This window comes from Microcaecilia unicolor, chromosome 4 (assembly GCF_901765095.1).
Source record: "Microcaecilia unicolor chromosome 4, aMicUni1.1, whole genome shotgun sequence".
NCBI classification, from domain to species: Eukaryota; Metazoa; Chordata; class Amphibia; order Gymnophiona; family Siphonopidae; genus Microcaecilia; species Microcaecilia unicolor.
Window position 1 is genome coordinate 347,433,831 of NC_044034.1, and position 18,079 is coordinate 347,451,909.

The following is an 18,079-nucleotide window of genomic DNA, read 5'->3' on the forward strand; positions in this document are numbered from 1 at the left end:
CTATATAATACTCCCCCACCCCCATCCAGCTGGACCACACCCTGAGTTTTCAAATATGCTTTTAATAGTTTCTAAAAAGAGACATGAGTGGATATTAACTGTAAATCAGCTGATAACGAGTTCCATAAAATAGGGCCATCAGCATTAAAATGAGGGTACTTCTAACAGATTTGTATTTACCGAACAAAGAGATCTGGAGGGATAATATGTAATAAAGTTGCAGCAGGCAGAGGAATTGTCACCATTTAATGTACATAAGTAATGCCATACTGGGAAAAGACCAAGGGTCCATCGAGCCCAGCATCTTGTCCACGACAGCGGCCAATCCAGGCCAAGGGCACCTGGCAAGCTTCCCAAACGTACAAACATTCTATTCATGTTATTCCTGGGATTTTGGATTTTTCCAAGTCCGTTTAGTAGCGGTTTATGGACTTGTCCTTTAGGAAACCGTCCAACCCCTTTTTAAACTCTGCTAAGCTAACTGCCTTCACCACATTTTCCGGCAATGAATTCCAGAGTTTAATTACACGATGGGTGAAGAAAAATTTTCTCTGATTTGTTTTAAATTTACTACACTGTAGTTTAATCGCATGCCCCCTAGTCCTAGTATTTTTGGAAAGCGTGAACAGACGCTTCACAATGCTTTATGAACAAGTCCAAACTTTAGATTGAGTATGTTTAAAAACACAAACAAAAAATCAGGAGCCAGTGCAACTTGATTAGTACTGGAGAAATATGGTCAAAATGTGAAATACCAGATACAGGGAATGTGGCTGCCTTGTTTGCTATCTGTGATGGCACAAAACAAAACATAGATAATCCTAAATGTTTGCAAAAGTTAAAATTAGAGGAGACTAAACTTTGAATCATCATTCTAAAATGATCATAGTCCAAAAAAAATGATAGCAGTGGATCTAACAAAATTCCAAAATAATGTAGTTCCTTTAATATCGGTATTATAAAAACATCTATAGCAAATGCTAGTGTAAAGAAACTTGTTTGCTTTCTGTGAATTGATAAAGATTGCCAGGTTTTGTAGCAGTAGACATGGAATTGCTGGAACCTAGGTGCCTTTGAAATGTTCCATTTGTGAATAGAAAGATGTCTAGAGCAATTGCACAGAAAATTGTATGTTTAGTTTGCTTGAAGTTTTTCCTTCCTACTTTGGTTTAAAAATGTAGTGAAAAATATGTTTTATTTGCTTTACTGACAATGAATTTGTTTATTTGCAGATAAATATTTCTTAAATAAAGTGGCGATGGAGCAGTGCGATTTAGTGGAAGAGTTTAAATTGGAGAGTTGTGATAGCTGCATAAAGGTAATCGGATGGATATCATCTTTTGACACTCCTGGGTCACCTCCCCCACCGCCCTTTGATCCATTATCCTTAATGTCTTATGTTGAACACCCTTTCCTTCCTCCTTTCTTCACCTGTTCAGCTCAGATTTCCATAATCACTCTTCTTCCCAGCCCTTTCCTCTTCCCAGAATTCCTCCAATTCCAATCTTCTGTTCAATCTCTCCTCTATACCCACCACCCAAATGTACCTCCCATTCCATACTCTTTCTTCACCAGCCTTCCTCTCCGCACCCTGTGTACCTCCAGTTCTACTCTTCCTTACCTCTATAACCCCATTTCATGCTCTTTCCTTTCCCCACCCCCTGCCACAATATCCTGATATCTCATCCCTGCTGCTGTGACTGTTGGGGCTTCAGTTATACTACTACTACTACTTAACATTTCTAGAGCGCTACTAGGGTTACGCAGCGCTGTACAGTTTAACAAAGAAGGACAGTCCCTGCTCAAAGGAGCTTACAATCTAAAGGATGAAATGTCAAGTTGGGGCAGTCAAGATTTCCTGAATAGAGGTGTAGTGGTTAGGTGCCGAAGGCGATATTGAAGAGGTGGGCTTTGAGCAAGGATTTGAAGATGGGCAGGGAGGGGGCCTGGCGTATGGGCTCAGGGAGTTTATTCCAAGCATGGGGTGAGGCGAGGCAGAAAGGGCGGAGCCTGGAGTTGGCGGTGGTGGAGAAGGGTACTGAGAGGAGGGATTTGTCTTGAGAGCGGAGGTTACGGGTAGGAACGTAAGGGGAGATGAGGGTAGAGAGGTAAGGAGGGGCTGCAGATTGAGTGCATTTGTAGGTTAGTAGGAGAAGCTTGAACTGTATGCGGTACCTGATCGGAAGCCAGTGAAGTGACTTGAGGAGAGGGGTGATATGAGCATATCGGTCCTGAAGGAAGATAAGACGTGCAGCAGAGTTCTGAATGGATTGAAGGGGGGATAGATGGCTAAGTAGGAGACCAGTAAGGAGAAGGTTGCAGTAGTCAAGGCGAGAGGTAATGAGAGAGTGGATGAGAGTTTGGGTGGTGTGCTCAGAGAGGAAAGGGCGAATTTTGCTAATGTTGTAGAGGAAGAAGCGACAGGTCTTGGCTATCTGCAGAGAGGGAGGAGTCGAAGATGACTCCGAGGTTGGGGGCAGATGAGACGGGGACAATGAGGGTGTTATCAACTGAGAGTGGAGGAAGAGGGGAAGTGGGTTTGGGTGGGAAGACAATGCTCTTAGGCTGCAGAAGCCCAAGGGAGCAATTACAGTTTTGTTTTGTTTTTGGGGGGGGGGGGGCAGGGGAATTGTGCTCGCAGTAACAGCAAGATTTTTTTTTTTTGGGGGGGGGGGGGGGGGTGATTTCTTAAGGTGGCCAAATAGGTAGAAAAAAGGCAACAGCCAAAGCCAGAAGGATGCTTGGGTGCATAGGAAGAGAAATGGCTAACAGGAAAGGAGGTGATAATGCCTCTGGTGAGGGTCCACCTAGAGCACTGTGTAGAATCAGGATGCTTGGGTGCACTGGAAGGGGAATGGCCAACAGGAAAAAGGAGGTGATAATGCCTTTCTATAGGCTTCTGGTGAGGGCCCATCTACAGCATCGTGTACAATTCTGGAGATCATACCTTCAAAAACATACAACCAGGATGGAGTCGATCCAGAGGATGGCTACTAAAATGGTCAGTGGTATTTATCATAAAGCATATAGAGGCAGACATCTAAAACTCAATATGTATACCTTGGAAGAAAGACGATACTTTGAGTAGAAGGCAGCAAACATTGGACTGAGTCGGCTGATGCCGGCATAGAATCCTGGAGAGAGTAGTGTCACAGAGGTGCAGGTGAGTGCAGAATGAGCTGAGTCAGTCCGTGTTCTCAAGACAAAAGTATTTGGGTGAGGTAGGGGCAGGCAACAGAAGGGCAAACTGGGTATGGAAAGGAGCAATCCGATAGTTCCACACTCATGCTGACCCTTTTGGCATGAGCCTCCGCCTTTAATTTGGCTATAAAAATGCTGCAATAGTCTGGGGACCTTCTGCAAAAATAAAGAAAGCTACAGCCAGTTTAGTCACCCAGTAAAATTACCTTTAAAATCATTTGTCATTCAACCAATTATTCTACACTAGCTGTTGAGCCCGTGAAAACGGGCTACTTTTGGAATGGGGGGGGGGGTGGGGGTTTCCGAGCCCCCTCCACCCGGCCCGAGCAGCACTGTAAACTTACATCAGCACGCAGCAGCAGGCACATCAGCAAAGCTGCCGTCGGGGCGGGCTTCCTTCTCTGCCTGTGTCCCGCCCTCGTGTGACGTAACATCGGCGAGGGCGGGACAAAGGCAGAGAAGGAAGCCCGACGGCAGCTTTGCTGATGTGCCTGCTGCTGCGTGCTGATGTAAGTTCACAGTGCTCGGGCCAGATGGAGGGGCGGTGGCGACTCCGGGGGAGGGGGAGCGGTTCCGACATCTGCAGCATGCCAGTAGAGACTTCCCTCTCTGTCCCGCCCCCATCATCACGTATTGAAGCGGGGGCGGGGCAGAGAGGGAAGTCTCTACTGCGCATTTGCAAGTGAGTACGGTCACTCGCCGTTTATATGTTTGATAGAAGTGAAGCCTAGGGAAGCGGGCGGGTGGGCGGTGACAGCGAAAGCATGAGATTCATGCAGTAACAGAAGATGATTGTCAGTCGAGTACTACTCTTGCTCATTGAGTTAGGAGGGAAAGATTGAGGTTCAGGAAGGATGAGCATTGTGCCACGTTGGGCAGTGGTTTCAGTTGCCCTTGGTCAGTCAGATAGCCATGTTGGAGAACTATAAAAACAAGATGACAAAAGGGGGAAAGAACAAACCAATTTTAAGGTGGAACACCTGCATCCCTTTGATGCTTGTGTTGATGTCATTTGCTCAGTCCTTATGTTTATTGCTTTCTATTCAGTGTTACTGAAGCCATTATGTGTACAGGGGTGGTGGTGGGGGATAGCAAAGGGGGAGGGAATGAATCCGGTGCTCACCAGGGAAGAAAGAAATGGGTTGGAAGTCCAGGTAGGAGTGGGCAGGACATTTTACTACACCCATCTTAATAGGCCTATGCATAGACTCAGGCCTTGGGATTTGGTTTGATGGCCTGGATTAATTTGATATCTGTTTCTTGCCATTTTTTGATAAAAATTCACCCAAGTCTGTGTGCAGCAAGAACTATCTGGACATAGGTAACACAATTACAGCAGTAAAAATATTCAAACACTACATAGTAAGGCATAGTATATTACATTATCAACACAATACGCAATAACACATCTTAATAGGCAGCATAGGGTTGCAGTGTCGGTCATCTAAGAATGTGATTTCCAGAACAGATTCCTAAATTGTTTGTGTTGGTAGTGGGTATGAACTCAGTTTCTGCAAATGTGCCTACATATGCAGATTGGCCAAGTGAGTGTAGAACTTTTGCAGGCATATTCATTGTTGATGGCCCTAAATGTGGGCTGTGTATTAAGTTACAGGACAGGGGTGAACCTAGAGAGCTCAACCTAATCCTCCCATCCATTTTTACTGACCTATAACTTCCTTACTTTTCAACTGAGATTAACGTTTTGGAGGCAGGGAAACAAAGGAAGAAACTTGAAATTCACATGTAAAATGGCTTTTGTACAATAAACTCATTTAAAGTATGTGCGGTACAATTAGGCACATACTTGCTTGGGACTTTAGGTATGTTCAGGGAAGGAGAATGACGTGCAAGCAGATTTTACAAAATATGCATGAATTTTACATGCTAACGTTTGTCTACTCTCAAGGAGACATAACTGTCCAAAGCTTCAATGTAGATGTGATTTCTGCAGGATTTATGGTAGTTCTTTTCTAGACAATAGCAAGTAAATGGGAATAAGTACATAAGTAATGCCACACTGGGAAAAGACCAAGGGTCCATCGAGCCCAGCATCCTGTCCACGACAGCGGCCAATCCAGGCCAAGGGCACCTGGCAAGCTTCCCAAACGTACAAACATTCTATACATGTTATTCCTGGAATTGTGGATTTTTCCCAAGTCCACTTAGTAGCGGTTTTTGGACTTGTCCTTTAGGAAACCGTCTAACCCCTTTTTAAACTCTGCCAAGCTAACCGGCTTCACCACGTTCTCAGGCAACGAATTCCAGAGTTTAATTATGCGTTGGGTGAAGAAAACTTTTCTCCGCTTTGTTTTAAATTTACTACACTGTAGTTTCATCGCATGCCCCCTAGTCCTAGTATTTTTGGAAAGCGTGAACAGATGCTTCACATCCACCTGTTCCACTCCACTCACTATTTTATATACCTCTATCACGTCTCCCCTCAGCCGTCTCTTCTCCAAGCTGAAAAGCTCTAGCCTCTTAGTCTTTCTTCATAGGGAAGTCGTCCCATCCCCGCTATCATTTTAGTCGCCCTTCGCTGCACCTTTTCCAATTCTACTATATATTTCTTGAGATGCGGCGACCAGAATTGAACACAATACTCAAGGTGCGGTCGCACCATGGAGCGATACAACGGCATTATAACATCCTCACACCTGTTTTCCATACCTTTCCTAATAATACCCAACATTCTATTCACTTTCCTAGCCGCAGCAGCACACTGAGCAGAAGGTTTCAGTGTATTATCGACTACGACACCCAGATCCCTTTCTTGGTCCGTAACTCCTAACGTGGAACCTTGCATGACGTAGCTATAATTCGGGTTCTTTTTTCCCACATGCATCACCTTGCACTTGCTCACATTAAACGTTATCTGCCATTTAGCCGCCCAGTCTCCCAGTCTCGTAAGGTCCTCCTGTAATTTTTCACAATCCTGTCGCTAGTTAACGACTTTGAATAACTTTGTGTCATCAGCAAATTTAATTACCTCGTTAGTTACTCCCATCTCTAAATCATTTATAAATATATTAAAAAGCAGCGGTCCTAGCAGGGACCCCTGAGGTACCCCACTAACTACCCTTCTCCATTGTGAATACTGCCCATTTAACCCCACTCTCTGTTTTCTATCCTTCAACCAGTTTTTAATCCACAATAGGACATTTGAAATATAAAAAGCTGTCCCCCACACCTGTAAATACTTAACTACTTGGGGAACTTGACAAACAAAATGATACTATAAACACACTTAAAAGAATAAATATATCCTGCTGCTCAGAAATCGTACTTTCCCAGGCTTGAGAGATTTGTAGTGACCATCATAGCACCATGAGGTATATCACAGAATAAAAGTAGATGAAAATTTTTTTTTTTTTTTGCTTTTATGAAGCTAATGGCTTCACCATAAGCAATGTCCTTTGTGGTGATCAAAATCCACTTGATATAATGTCTTTAAATGAACTATCCAAAATAATAATTCTCGCCAGCATGGAATATCCCTTAATCCTACTGAAAAACAAAATCCAAAATTTCCAAAATGATCCAAAAAAATCCACGAATGTGCTGAAAACCAAAATCCAAATATATATCTTCTTTCCTCTGTGAAGATCAGTCCATAGCAATCCTCCTGTCTCTATCAAATGTCCAACTCATCTCAATCCTACTGGATTCAGCTCGACCATGGATCCAGTGTTTCGCCCGATTGCGTCTTTAGGAACTGGATAATATTTTGTAGCTGGAACTAAAAACAGGAACTCCAGAAGAATATACCCGCTACTACAAAACCACCGCTTTTGTGGCGGCGGGTGCACTCTTTTGGAGTTCCCGTTTTTAGTTCCAGCTATAAATTTTATCCAGCTCCTGAAGACGCCATCGGGTGAAACACTGGATCCATGTCGAGCTTATTATTATTTGAAGACATTATTATATCAAGTATGTTTTGATAACCACAAGGGACATTGCATATAGTGGAACCATTACCTTCACTTCATAAAAAGTGTAAAAAATAAAATCTACATTTATACTGTGATATACCTTGTGGTGGTGGTATGATGGTCATTGCAAACCTTTCCAGCCTCTTCAATCAGTCCAAAACTCTGCTGCGCGACTCATTTTCCGCCAGAATCGCTATGCTCACTTTAGCCCTCTCCTCAAGTCACTTCACTGGCTCCCTATCCGTTTTCACATTCAATTCAAACTTCTCTTACTGACCTATAAGTGCATTCATTCTACCGCTCCCCAATACCTCTCCACACTTGTCTCTCCCTACGACCCCCCTCGAGTACTCCGTTCTGTGGATAAATCTCTCTTGTCTGTCCCCCTTCTTCTCTACTGCTAATTCCAGACTCCGTTCCTTTTATCTCGCTGCACCTCACGCCTGGAATAGACTTCCCGAGCCTGTACGTCTAGCCCCGTCTTTGGCCGTTTTCAAATCCAGGCTAAAAGCCCACCTCTTTTAACACTGCTTTTGACTCCTAACCACTACTCACTTGCCCTGTACCCTTTTATCCCCACCTCTTTAATTCCCTTACCTCTTAGTTGTTCTGTCTGTCTGCCTGTCCTATTTAGATTGTGAGCTGTTTGAGCAGGGACTGTCTTTTTTTCATGTATGGTGTAAGGCGCTGCGTATGCCTTGTAGCGCTATAGAAGTGATAAGTAGTAGTAGTAGTAATGTAGAAGCCTGCCCTTGCAGATCAGCAACGCAGCCGCGCAGGCTTCTGTTTCTGTGAGTCTGACGTCCTGCAGGCTTCTAGATGGAATGTTGCTAGTGGAGGAGTAACCTAGTGGTTAGTGCAGTGGAACATGGAATGTTGCTACTATTGGAGATTCTGTTGCTACTATTTGAGATTCTACATGGAATGTTGCTATTCCACTAGCAACATTCCATTTTTAGATTGTGAGCTCTTTGAGCAGGGACTGTCTTTTCATGTATGGTGTATAGCGCTGCGTATGCCTTGTAGCGCTATACAAGTGGTAAGTAGTAGTAGTAATAGTATTTGTGTTAATTCTATAGCACTGCTAGCATATACAGTGCTTGATATTCAGAAGGATTCAAGTGGTTCATTGGAGTTAGCCCTATAAATCTTTTTAATGTGAGGCCAGCAAAGAGATCCTTTGGCCAGATGCAAACACAGGTGGCAGCAGAAGTATTTTCAGGGCATGACTTAAAATCGACTGAATATCAACACTATCTATTTTAAGTTTATCCGTATAGGGGCCAACTGAATTTCGGATTCTGCACTGAAACCGAACCAAAATCCTGGTTTGTGTTTCGGCTGAAAATGCCTGAGAATTTTAAGCTCAAACCCGAACCTCACTTTTTCTCCTCGTTTTCCTCCTGCTCGTTTCTATAGAGCTACTAGACATATGCAGCGCTGTATACATTATATGCAGGTACTTTCTCTGTCCTTAGTGTGCTCACAATCTAAGTTTGTTTTTTTTTTTTTTTGTACCTGGGGCAGAGGAGGGTTAAGTGACTTGTCCAGGGTCACAAGGAGCTGCAGTGGGAATTGAACTCGGTTCCCTAGGATCTCTTACTCTCCCCCCAACCCCAAGGCCTACCTTAGAAAGGCCTGGTGGGCTAGTGGCGTCTTTAAGGGCAGGAACAAACCCCACTCGGTCCTGCCCTCTGCCGCTGCTCCACGAGTCTGCCGCGGGAGGCCCTGGTAGCCATTTTGTGATTGGAGCAAATGGCTGCCGGGACCTCCTGCAGTATTCTTGATAGCCATTGCGATGGAGCAGTAGCATGGGGCTGGAAAGGGTGGGGTTCGTTCCTGTCCCAAAGACGCCTCTAGACCAGGCCTTCCTAAGGTGGGCCCACAGGTAGGATTGGGGGGAGGGGAGGTCGGCTTGAGAGGAGAACATTTTTGGTCGGGTAGGGGGAGTTTTCATTTATGGTGTAGGTTTCTGCCAAACCCGAGCATCCAATTTTGATCCCAGGTTTGTTTTCAACAGAAACCAAAGATCCTGTGTTTGGTTGGGCTCCACGTCTGTTAATGTAGGACCACATTGCTTGCTGTCTAGCTTAGGGGTGTGGAAATACAAAACTAACGCAGCACCTAGTAGAGGGCATTTCCAGTTCATTTGCTGCATTACCATGACTATTAATGCATGCTATTCTGGCTTCACTTAATATTGAGGCACCTAGTGCTTCTGCATTAATTGCACATTAATCCATTTGTACATGGAAAGTGCAGTGTGTTAAGTGCTATTCACGGTCTACTTCCGTTCTCTACCCATGTTCCACCACCTATTAAGAAATGCCCTAAATGCACAACCTAACTCGTGCTAATGAACATTTTAACGCAAAGGCAGGTAACATGTTTGTGCAATAGCTATTAAAGTGTGCTAAACTGCTTAACAGCTTAATGCAGTTTAGTAAAAGGGTCCCTTAACTACTACTACTACTTATTTCTGTTGTGCTGCTAGACATGTGCAGCACTGCACACTAAATGTGTATGAGACAGTCTTCGTCACTGAAAATTCATGTAAAGATACAGGTAAGTCATTTTTATGTGATGTCCCTTTTTTCAAAGAGCTTTCAGTGTGGTTGATCGTGGAGAAGTTTTATGGCATGCTCAGCGCTGTATAGTGAGCAGTATGAACAAAGGGCCTTCTGGTTCACTTTGGAACCATGTATATTGTATTGCAGAGTATTTAGCACCACTGGTGGAGTGCTATAAATATTAAGCAATTTTGAAATATGCTGTTTTGAGTTCATGAAACATTAAAGTATTTGACCTTGACCTAAACTACTTCTGGTATCATTATAGTTTCTCCCAGATGAGTTTGGAGGAAGGAGTTCAGCTTTCAAAACAAATGTGTTTGACAGTGACTTGTTTGGTGAAGTTTTCTGTGAATGTTCAGGAGTAAGATAGATGACACTTTCTCTTGCAGCAAAGTGAAGTCATGAAGCAGAGAGGGAATGAGGAGTTCTCTAAGGAAAACTATGACTGTGCTGTGAAATTCTATACCGAGGCCTTGGATTGTTGGTAAGGACAGATCTGATGAGATGGGGGGGGGGGGGGGGGTGGCTGGCACACTTTATTCTTCTGCCATGGTTCCTCTTATGCTTTTAACATACACCAATATCGTACTCTTGTCAAATGTTTCTAATTCATTTATTTAGTAGAACATATCATTTCCATTCACACACACCTAACAAATACTTCCTACTAAGGAACTCCCTCATTCACCCCTTTCACCTCGCCATTGAGTCCTACTATATACTCCACTCATATCACCATTCAACTCTTTCAACAACAACTCTTACTTGCGACAATATCCTCTTAATAGTCTAAACATTTTTCAAAGAAATCTTTTACATTAACACCCCTACTTAAACCCCAAATAGCCTAAGTGGTAATCCTCTGATGCTTTACCACATTAGACCTGAATCGTAACGGTGGTGAAACGAGATTTTCATGCCTGTGATTTGTTTTACTATTTTTATGACTTGTATTTCTCTTGTTTGGCCAGAAGGTGGTGTCTGTCATCTTCTTTAAAGCTGTTGCAGAGGTGACAGTTTTCCTTTCAGCTTAAGCCCTGAGGGAAGTAAACTGCACTGCTATTGGCCAAATAACCCTAATGCTCTGGGCTGTGATTGGCCCTGAAATACAAAATCCAGCCAGAATGTGCTGGATTCTCCCGGTCTTAGAGAAGGGCGTGTGGAGAGTAAAGATCTCTGCACTGAGACCCTGATCAAAACCTGTGAGCAGTTATTTTCCTGAACTCCCCAGGTATTGCTCAGGTAGTAAGAGAGTGTCTAGTTAGTTTTAATATTGATGCCTAATTTACCTGTTATTGTTGGCTGTTTATCCCTTTTTTCATCGTTCACCGATAATAAACCTATTGGTTTATTAACTGTGTTGTCCTGGACTAAGAATCGTGGTAGTTTGTATTCTCGGTCTGTAGGTGTTTTCTAGGAACTGTGGGACCCTGAGATTGTGACCCCAGTGTCCTCAGAAACCACTGGGGAAGTAACTTGCGAGTGGGAGACTTGTCCAGAGGCAAGTGGAACCCAGGTGCAGTGGAGGTGGAGGGTATGCCAGTATAGAGCACAGGTGCAGGCAGGCCTGAGCAATACTGGGAGAGATCCTTTAGGTGCCTGCAGGGTTAGCCCCAGGTGGGTGCTAGGTATTTCGTGACACATACCTTCTTCTTTATTGTGTGCATTTGACATTTCTGGGTACCAGGCTCTCTTCAGAGAGTTGTGGCACCAGGTTTATTTGTAGGGCTTTAAGGGGAGTTTAGAGACAGCTGGGAAGGAGTTAGCATCTTCTGCTGAGCACTCACATCAAAATTAGGAAAACTTCAGATTTGAAAAACCAAAAAACACTTCTCTCTTAAAAATGTATGTTTAAGGGATAAAGAATGTGTAGCTTAGAAGTGGATTAGGGAGAGATGGGTTTTCTTGCCTTCCCAGAAGATTCTGCGTATGTCTGTTGGTTACAGACTGGAAATGAGAGTTTCATTGTACCTCTTCAGTTAGCAAGGGTTATCCTAGCAGTGTAATTAGTCCTTCCTCTTTTGCCCTTGACACTCCCTTCCCACCACCACCACCACACGTCACTCCCCACATTCTGTCCATAGCTCACAGGATAGGAGTCTTCAGTGCAGGTCTCCATATCCATGTGTGCAGCAGAGCATGCAAAACATGGGGTTAGTTCTTGCAGAAGCCTGATTTTAAATGTTCACTTGTAGCTACTATGCTGCCATAGGTTGAAACCATTTTTTGTTTCTTTATTTGAAGTCCTGAAAATCATCTTCTGTATGGGAATCGAGCACTTTGTTTTCTTCGCTTGGGGATGTACAAGTAAGTGAACAGTCTGACTTAGTTTTTAAATACATACAAATACTGGGTGTAGTCATGGTGCAACAGGATACAATTCTACCACTGTGAGAGATGCCAGGTGTGGGTGCAGTACCACGGTATTCAGTCCACAAAGTCACCCAGTAGAGAACAATAGCTGAAGACAAAAATGGCCCATCCAATCTGGCCAGTTAATGGTGGTTAAAATAGCAACGTGTGCAGTCTTGCTAGTCCATATTAATTATTATTTTTTTTGTAATTCAGCATCATCAGCATGCTCCTGCTATCTGGGGGCTTGTGAATTGTTAATGTTAAGAAGAAATGTATTTAACTAGTGAAAAAGGCCCGTTTCTGACGCAAATGAAACGGACGCTAGCAAGGTTTTCCTCAGAGTGTGTACGTCTGAGAGAGAGTGAATGTGCAAATGTGTGTATGACAGAGAGAGAGTGAGACAGAGTGCGCTTGTGTCTGTGTGAGAATGAGAGTGTGTTTGCCAGGGGCCCTCCCTCCCCTCCCTCCTAGTTTCAGGGTCATCCCCTCCTTATGATGCCAAAAACCAGTACAGTACGGTGCGAGCCTTGGGGTTGAATGGGCTGGAGGCTGTGTCCCGGTGGTGCGTTGGCGGCGGGAGGGAGGAGGTTTAGGCAATTCTTTGTTTTTTAGTGGGTTGACCAAGCATGGGGTTATCGGCAGGTAATAGGAGGCTAGCATGAGAGCAGGCTCCGCTGGGTACGGGCGGTTCCTGACGCACAGGCGGCGCGTGTTATTTTGCGGAGGCTGGGCCGGCCCGGTTCTACGGAGACGCTTGTTGCATGTATGTCTGCGGGGTCGCCCTCTGCCGCCATCCCCACACATTTGTGAAATCTCCGCTGCCGTTCCTGAAGGGCTGTGTTTGAAGAAGTGGAATTGTGTGTACAGATAGGCCCCCTCCTTAAGAAGTTTTTAAGTCATCTTCACTCCTTCACTTACCTGTTCGGGTCGGGAGGGCGGCTAATTCGGGAGGCATGGGAGGGCGGCTGTTGAGCGCGTGGGGGGGGCTGTTAGTGTTGTTAGCGAGCTGGGAGGGTGTGTCGTGTGTCAGTGTTCCGCCCTCGACGTCATGACGTTGTGACGCGAGGGAGGGCAGAGAGACATGGTGAGTCAGATGGCTTCACCATTATGAACCCTTCACTGAAGCCACGGAGTCGGTTTCAGAATGTTGAGGATGCGTTTTATTATAGTAGATACTGTGTAAACGTAATCATAAATAACATGCAATTTAAAAATAATTATATCATAAGTACAGTTTTATTTGACAAAGCATTTCATGTGGTAAATATTAGATGACTCTTTCATGTTGGCATTTTTCTATTTTGTTTTGAAGGAAAGCCCTGGGTGATGGGAAAAGAGCCACTGTGCTGAAATATAACTGGTCAAAGGTTAGTTGTGTTTGAAACAGTTGATATTTTAAAACAGTTTTTTTTTTTTTTTTTTTTTGCGGGGGGGGGGGGGGGGGGGGGGGAGAGTCACATTTCATGATTGGTTAGCATTTTGTAATGGTGACAATACTGAGTCAACTCAGCTAGGTTGTTTACCTGTAACAGGGGTTCTCTGTAAACAGGATAAGCCAGCCACCTGATGGAGCCAGTTAGAATGTGCTCTACAAGAGCCCGGGAAAGTCTGGAAGTCTTTCTGGCCATGTGCAAATGCTTCTTCCTAGTGTTATGTGCTGTTCTTGCCAGTCTGTATGCCAGCCAGTTCCATAGTTGAAGTACTATATATATTCAACCAAAAGGGAGGGAGGAGGAATTATGCTGCTGGCTTATCCTGCTGTTCAGAGTACCCCTATTACACGTAAGTATAGGTGAAAATTAAGTACAGGAGCGGCTGCAGTGCTACTGCCATCCACTAGACAACAGTGCAGTGAGGAACGTGCAAATGTGTAATGGAGTAGTCCTCAGCAACCCTCCAGGAGTGGAGGAGTGGCCTAGTGGTTAGGGTGTGGACTTTGGTCCTGGGGAACTGAGGAACTGAGTTCGATTCCCACTTCAGGCACAGGCAGATCCTTGTGACTCTGGGCAAGTCACTTAACCCTCCATTGCCCCATGTAAGCCGCATTGAGCCTGCCATGAGTGGGAAAGCGCAGGGTACAAATGTAACAAAAATAAAATAGATACTATTGGAGATTCTACATGGAATGTTGCTACTATTGGAGATTCTACATGGAATGTTGCTAGTGGAACAGCAACATTCCATGTAGAATCTCAAATAGTAGCAAAAGTGGAGGAGTGGCCTAGTGGTTAGGGTGGTGGACTTTGGTCCTGGGGAACTGAGGAACTGAGTTCGATTCCCACTTCAGGCACAGGCAGCTCCTTGTGACTCTGGGCAAGTCACTTAACCCTCCATTGCCCCATGTAAGCCACATTGATCCTGCCATGAGTTGGAAAAGTGCGGGGTACAAATGTAACAAAAACAAAAAAAAAAACAGACAGGTCAAGACACTTGGGTTATGCATGCTTACCAGCAGAGAGAGACTTGAACACCCAACTTGGAACATTGTATTTCTAGCCTGTGCAGATCCCATTTAGTCAGTATTTCTGAGTCTCCCAGCAGAGGGTAGATGTGCAGCCTGTGCAGTCTGAACTGGTTTGGTAGGCCCAGAGGTAGCTTTTGGGTTCTTTGGATTTCTAGATTTTTTTTTTTCTTCTCACCTTATATTTAAAAAAAAAAAAAAAATCATCTCTCTGACCTCATGTGCAACTATGTTTAAATTAGTCCCCTTATTTTGTAATTCCTCTTACTCTCTTACCTATCTATATGTTCCATCTTTGCTTATACACTACACTGTCTTTTAAATGTTTTATTACTTATAGTGTTGACATTGTTAGTAGTATACTATGCCATACTTTGTATTGTTATTTGAATATTTTTATGCTGTAATTGTCTGTTTGATTTATTCTTACTGTACACCACTTTGAGTGAATTTCTTCAAAAAAGTGGTAAATAAATCCTAGTAAATAAATTTCCACATTACATCACCCAATAAGCTTTTCAGTTATTCGAGGAACTTGGAGGACTTTTCCACAGTGACTAAAAGTAATCTTGCCCTCTGTACATGTTCAGGGCAAGAGGTTTCTGATGTAACATTAATCATGAGGCTCATTAGCTGAGTGGGCCACTAGCAGTTCTTGGTAAGGAGCAAAGACAGACTAAAGTTCACTCTGCTTTAAGTCACAGACTGTAGAACAATTGCAGGAGCTTGTTAAGCTCTGTATTGCAGCTATATAAGCAGGGGTTTAACAGTTACATAAGCAACCTGACTTTCTGTATGGACAAGCTGGATTGGGTGACCCTGTGTAGGTGATTCTGAAATTCAGGGTGCAAGAGTCAGTGTATTCCTTTTAGAAACCCATGCACTTGTGATTTTTTTTTTTTTTTTGCGGTAGGTTGAATACATCAAGAGAGGCAAGTTTGAAGCATGCTCTTCCAGACTATTTGACCACAGTCACTGTCTGAACTAGACTGCTGGTCAGACAATAATGTGCTGCTAAGGTGTAAATGAATAACATGTTTGTGGCTTTGCAAATGTCCAATAGAGAGGAGGAACAGAGGGTGGCCACCAGAATTCCTGTAATGAATAGCTGATGTGCTGTGATTTTGCTAGGGAGTAGGATTTGCGCCTTCTGGTATCAAAAGGTGATTTGAGCGGAGAGTCCTCTTAGCCACCTGTCGGCCAGGATGATTCAGATTGTAGGATTTTTAAAAAGCTGGAAAGGATGACGGAGACACTGGGTTATCTCAAGTTACTGGTAGAGGACTCTTCCTGCAGTCCAGATTGTGTAACAATGCTACCTGTTGGTATAAATGGGCAGGAGGGGACGGCAAGAAAGTCAGGAGGGCAATAGTCTGGATGATATGGCGTTCAGAAATAACTTTAAAAAAATCTTTTTAAGTATCACAAAATTTATCACAAGTATCAATTTGCCACAGAAAATGCTGGAAAGGAATTGAAATCCAAAAAACAAATATAGAAGAAAAGATTTACAAAACCAAAAACTAGTTGTCCCACAATAGACCACTGCAATTCAGGGGAGGAGTATATAATTAGTGAAGTTTCCAAAGGAAAAACAAAAATAAAATGATGAAACTACTACTACTATTTAGCATTTCTATAGCGCTACAAGGCGTACGCAGCGCTGCACAAACATAGAAGAAAGACAGTCCCTGCTCAAAGAGCTTACAATCTAATAGACAAAAAATAAAGTAAGCAAATCAATTAATGTGTACAGGAAGGAGGAGAGGAGAGTAGGTGGAGGCGAGTGGTTACAAGTGGTTAGGAGTCAAAAGCAATGTTAACGAGGTGGGCTTTCAGTCTAGATTTAAAGGTAGCCAAGGATGGGGCAAGACGTAGGGGCTCAGGAAGTTTATTCCAGGTGTAGGGTGCAGCGAGACAGAAGGCACGAAGTCTGGAGTTGGCAGTAGTGGAGAAGGGAACAGATAAGAAGGATTTATCCATGGAGCGGAGTGCACGGGAAGGGGTGTAGGGAAGGACTAGTGTGGAGAGATACTGGGGAGCAGCAGAATGAGTACATTTATAGGTTAGTAGAAGAAGTTTGAACAGGATGCAAAAACAGATATGGAGCCAGTGAAGCGTCTTGAGGAGAGGGGTAGTATGAGTAAAGCGACCCTGGCGGAAGACTAGACGGGCAGCAGAGTTTTGAACCAATTGGAGAGGGGAGAGGTGACTAAGTGGGAGGCCAGCAAGAAGCAGATTGCAGTAGTCTAAACGAGAGGTGACAAGGGTATGGATGAGGGTTTTGGTAGAGTGCTCAGAAAGAAAGGGGCGGATTTTACGGATGTTGTAAAGAAAGAAACGACAGGTCTTGGCGATCTGCTGGATATGAGCAGAGGAGAGAGAAGAGTCAAAGATGACCCCAAGGTTTCGAGCTGAGGAGACAGGGAGAATGAGAGAGCCATCAACAGAAATAGAAAATGGGGGGGGGGGGGGGGGGGGAGTGGGGAGGTGGGTTTGGGTGGAAACAGCTATAGCAAGCAAGATCCTACTCAGATTACATTATCCATCATTTAACCATTTGGAGAAACAGGCAAAGCAGAAACTTAATTCAGATCTAAAAAGGAACATAACTGCTCTGAAACAAAACAAATATTTAACACTCAAGCAATTAACTAAACATTTACAAGACTAATAATGTTGCACCAAGGTTTCTTGATACATGGGGAAAAAATAATTTGCACACTCTAGCATATTTATGTTTCCAATTTTTTTTTTTTTTTGTCCCAAGAAAAGAACAAGTAGCTTTCCTGAAGTATAGCCACATCAGCATATCCAAGTCTGGTTCAAAGACCACATTGACCCCGAGCTTCATCTGCAGAGGTTTCTAACATAGCTGAAATGTCTAAATTTCCAGTTCTACCCTCACCCTGATGTTCACATGTTAGCTTTGATCAAAGGGGAAAAGTGCGGGAGGATTATGCCTGAGCATGCGCTCATGCAGTAAAATTAGCGCCGGAACAGCGCGGTGCAATAATGCTGTTATGATCAGAGCTAATAGATGCAAATTTAGCTCTGATCATAGGGGAAAGGTGGAGGAGGATTGCGCTTGAGCTCACCCTCCTGCACTTGTTTGGCAGGTCTGGGCTTTTGACAGCTGGAGATGGACCCCCAGATTCCAGCCATTGCTTTGGCCTATTGGTTCCCCAAGCCTGGACTGACAGTGACAGCCCTGGCTGCCTGACTCTGACTGGGGGGGCGGGGGCGGTAACGGAGACTTAACCTTAATGCCAGCTCTGGACTGGCATAGGGTTAAGGCGCTATTCCGCCCCTACGATCAATGTGCTGTTCTTTGATCATAGGGGCAGAATACTTGCCCGATCATGTGTGCGAAGGTGCATGCGGGTGCTAGTCCGGCGCTAGCAGCCTCTAACGCTCGCATTTACCTTTGATCATTGGGCTGTGAGTTCCAGAGTTTAATTATGCATTAGGTGAAAAATTCACTTCCCTATTGATTCTGGTGGCTCCTTTTTGCCTCATTCTATGTCCCTATGCATAGCTTTGTTTGCACATGGACA

The 18,079-nt window shown here is 44.0% G+C and overlaps 1 protein-coding gene across 1 annotated transcript in view; it reads left to right on the top strand.

The window, feature by feature from the left end:
* LOC115469500 (E3 ubiquitin-protein ligase TTC3-like) overlaps positions 1–18,079 on the top strand; it is a 299,116-nt gene that overhangs the window by 20,537 nt on the left and 260,500 nt on the right. Inside the window, exons 6-9 of the mRNA XM_030202218.1 lie at positions 1,233–1,318; positions 10,096–10,190; positions 11,951–12,013; positions 13,374–13,428. Coding sequence (XP_030058078.1) covers positions 1,233–1,318; positions 10,096–10,190; positions 11,951–12,013; positions 13,374–13,428 — 299 coding nt within the window. The remainder of the gene's footprint in view (positions 1–1,232; positions 1,319–10,095; positions 10,191–11,950; positions 12,014–13,373; positions 13,429–18,079) is intronic.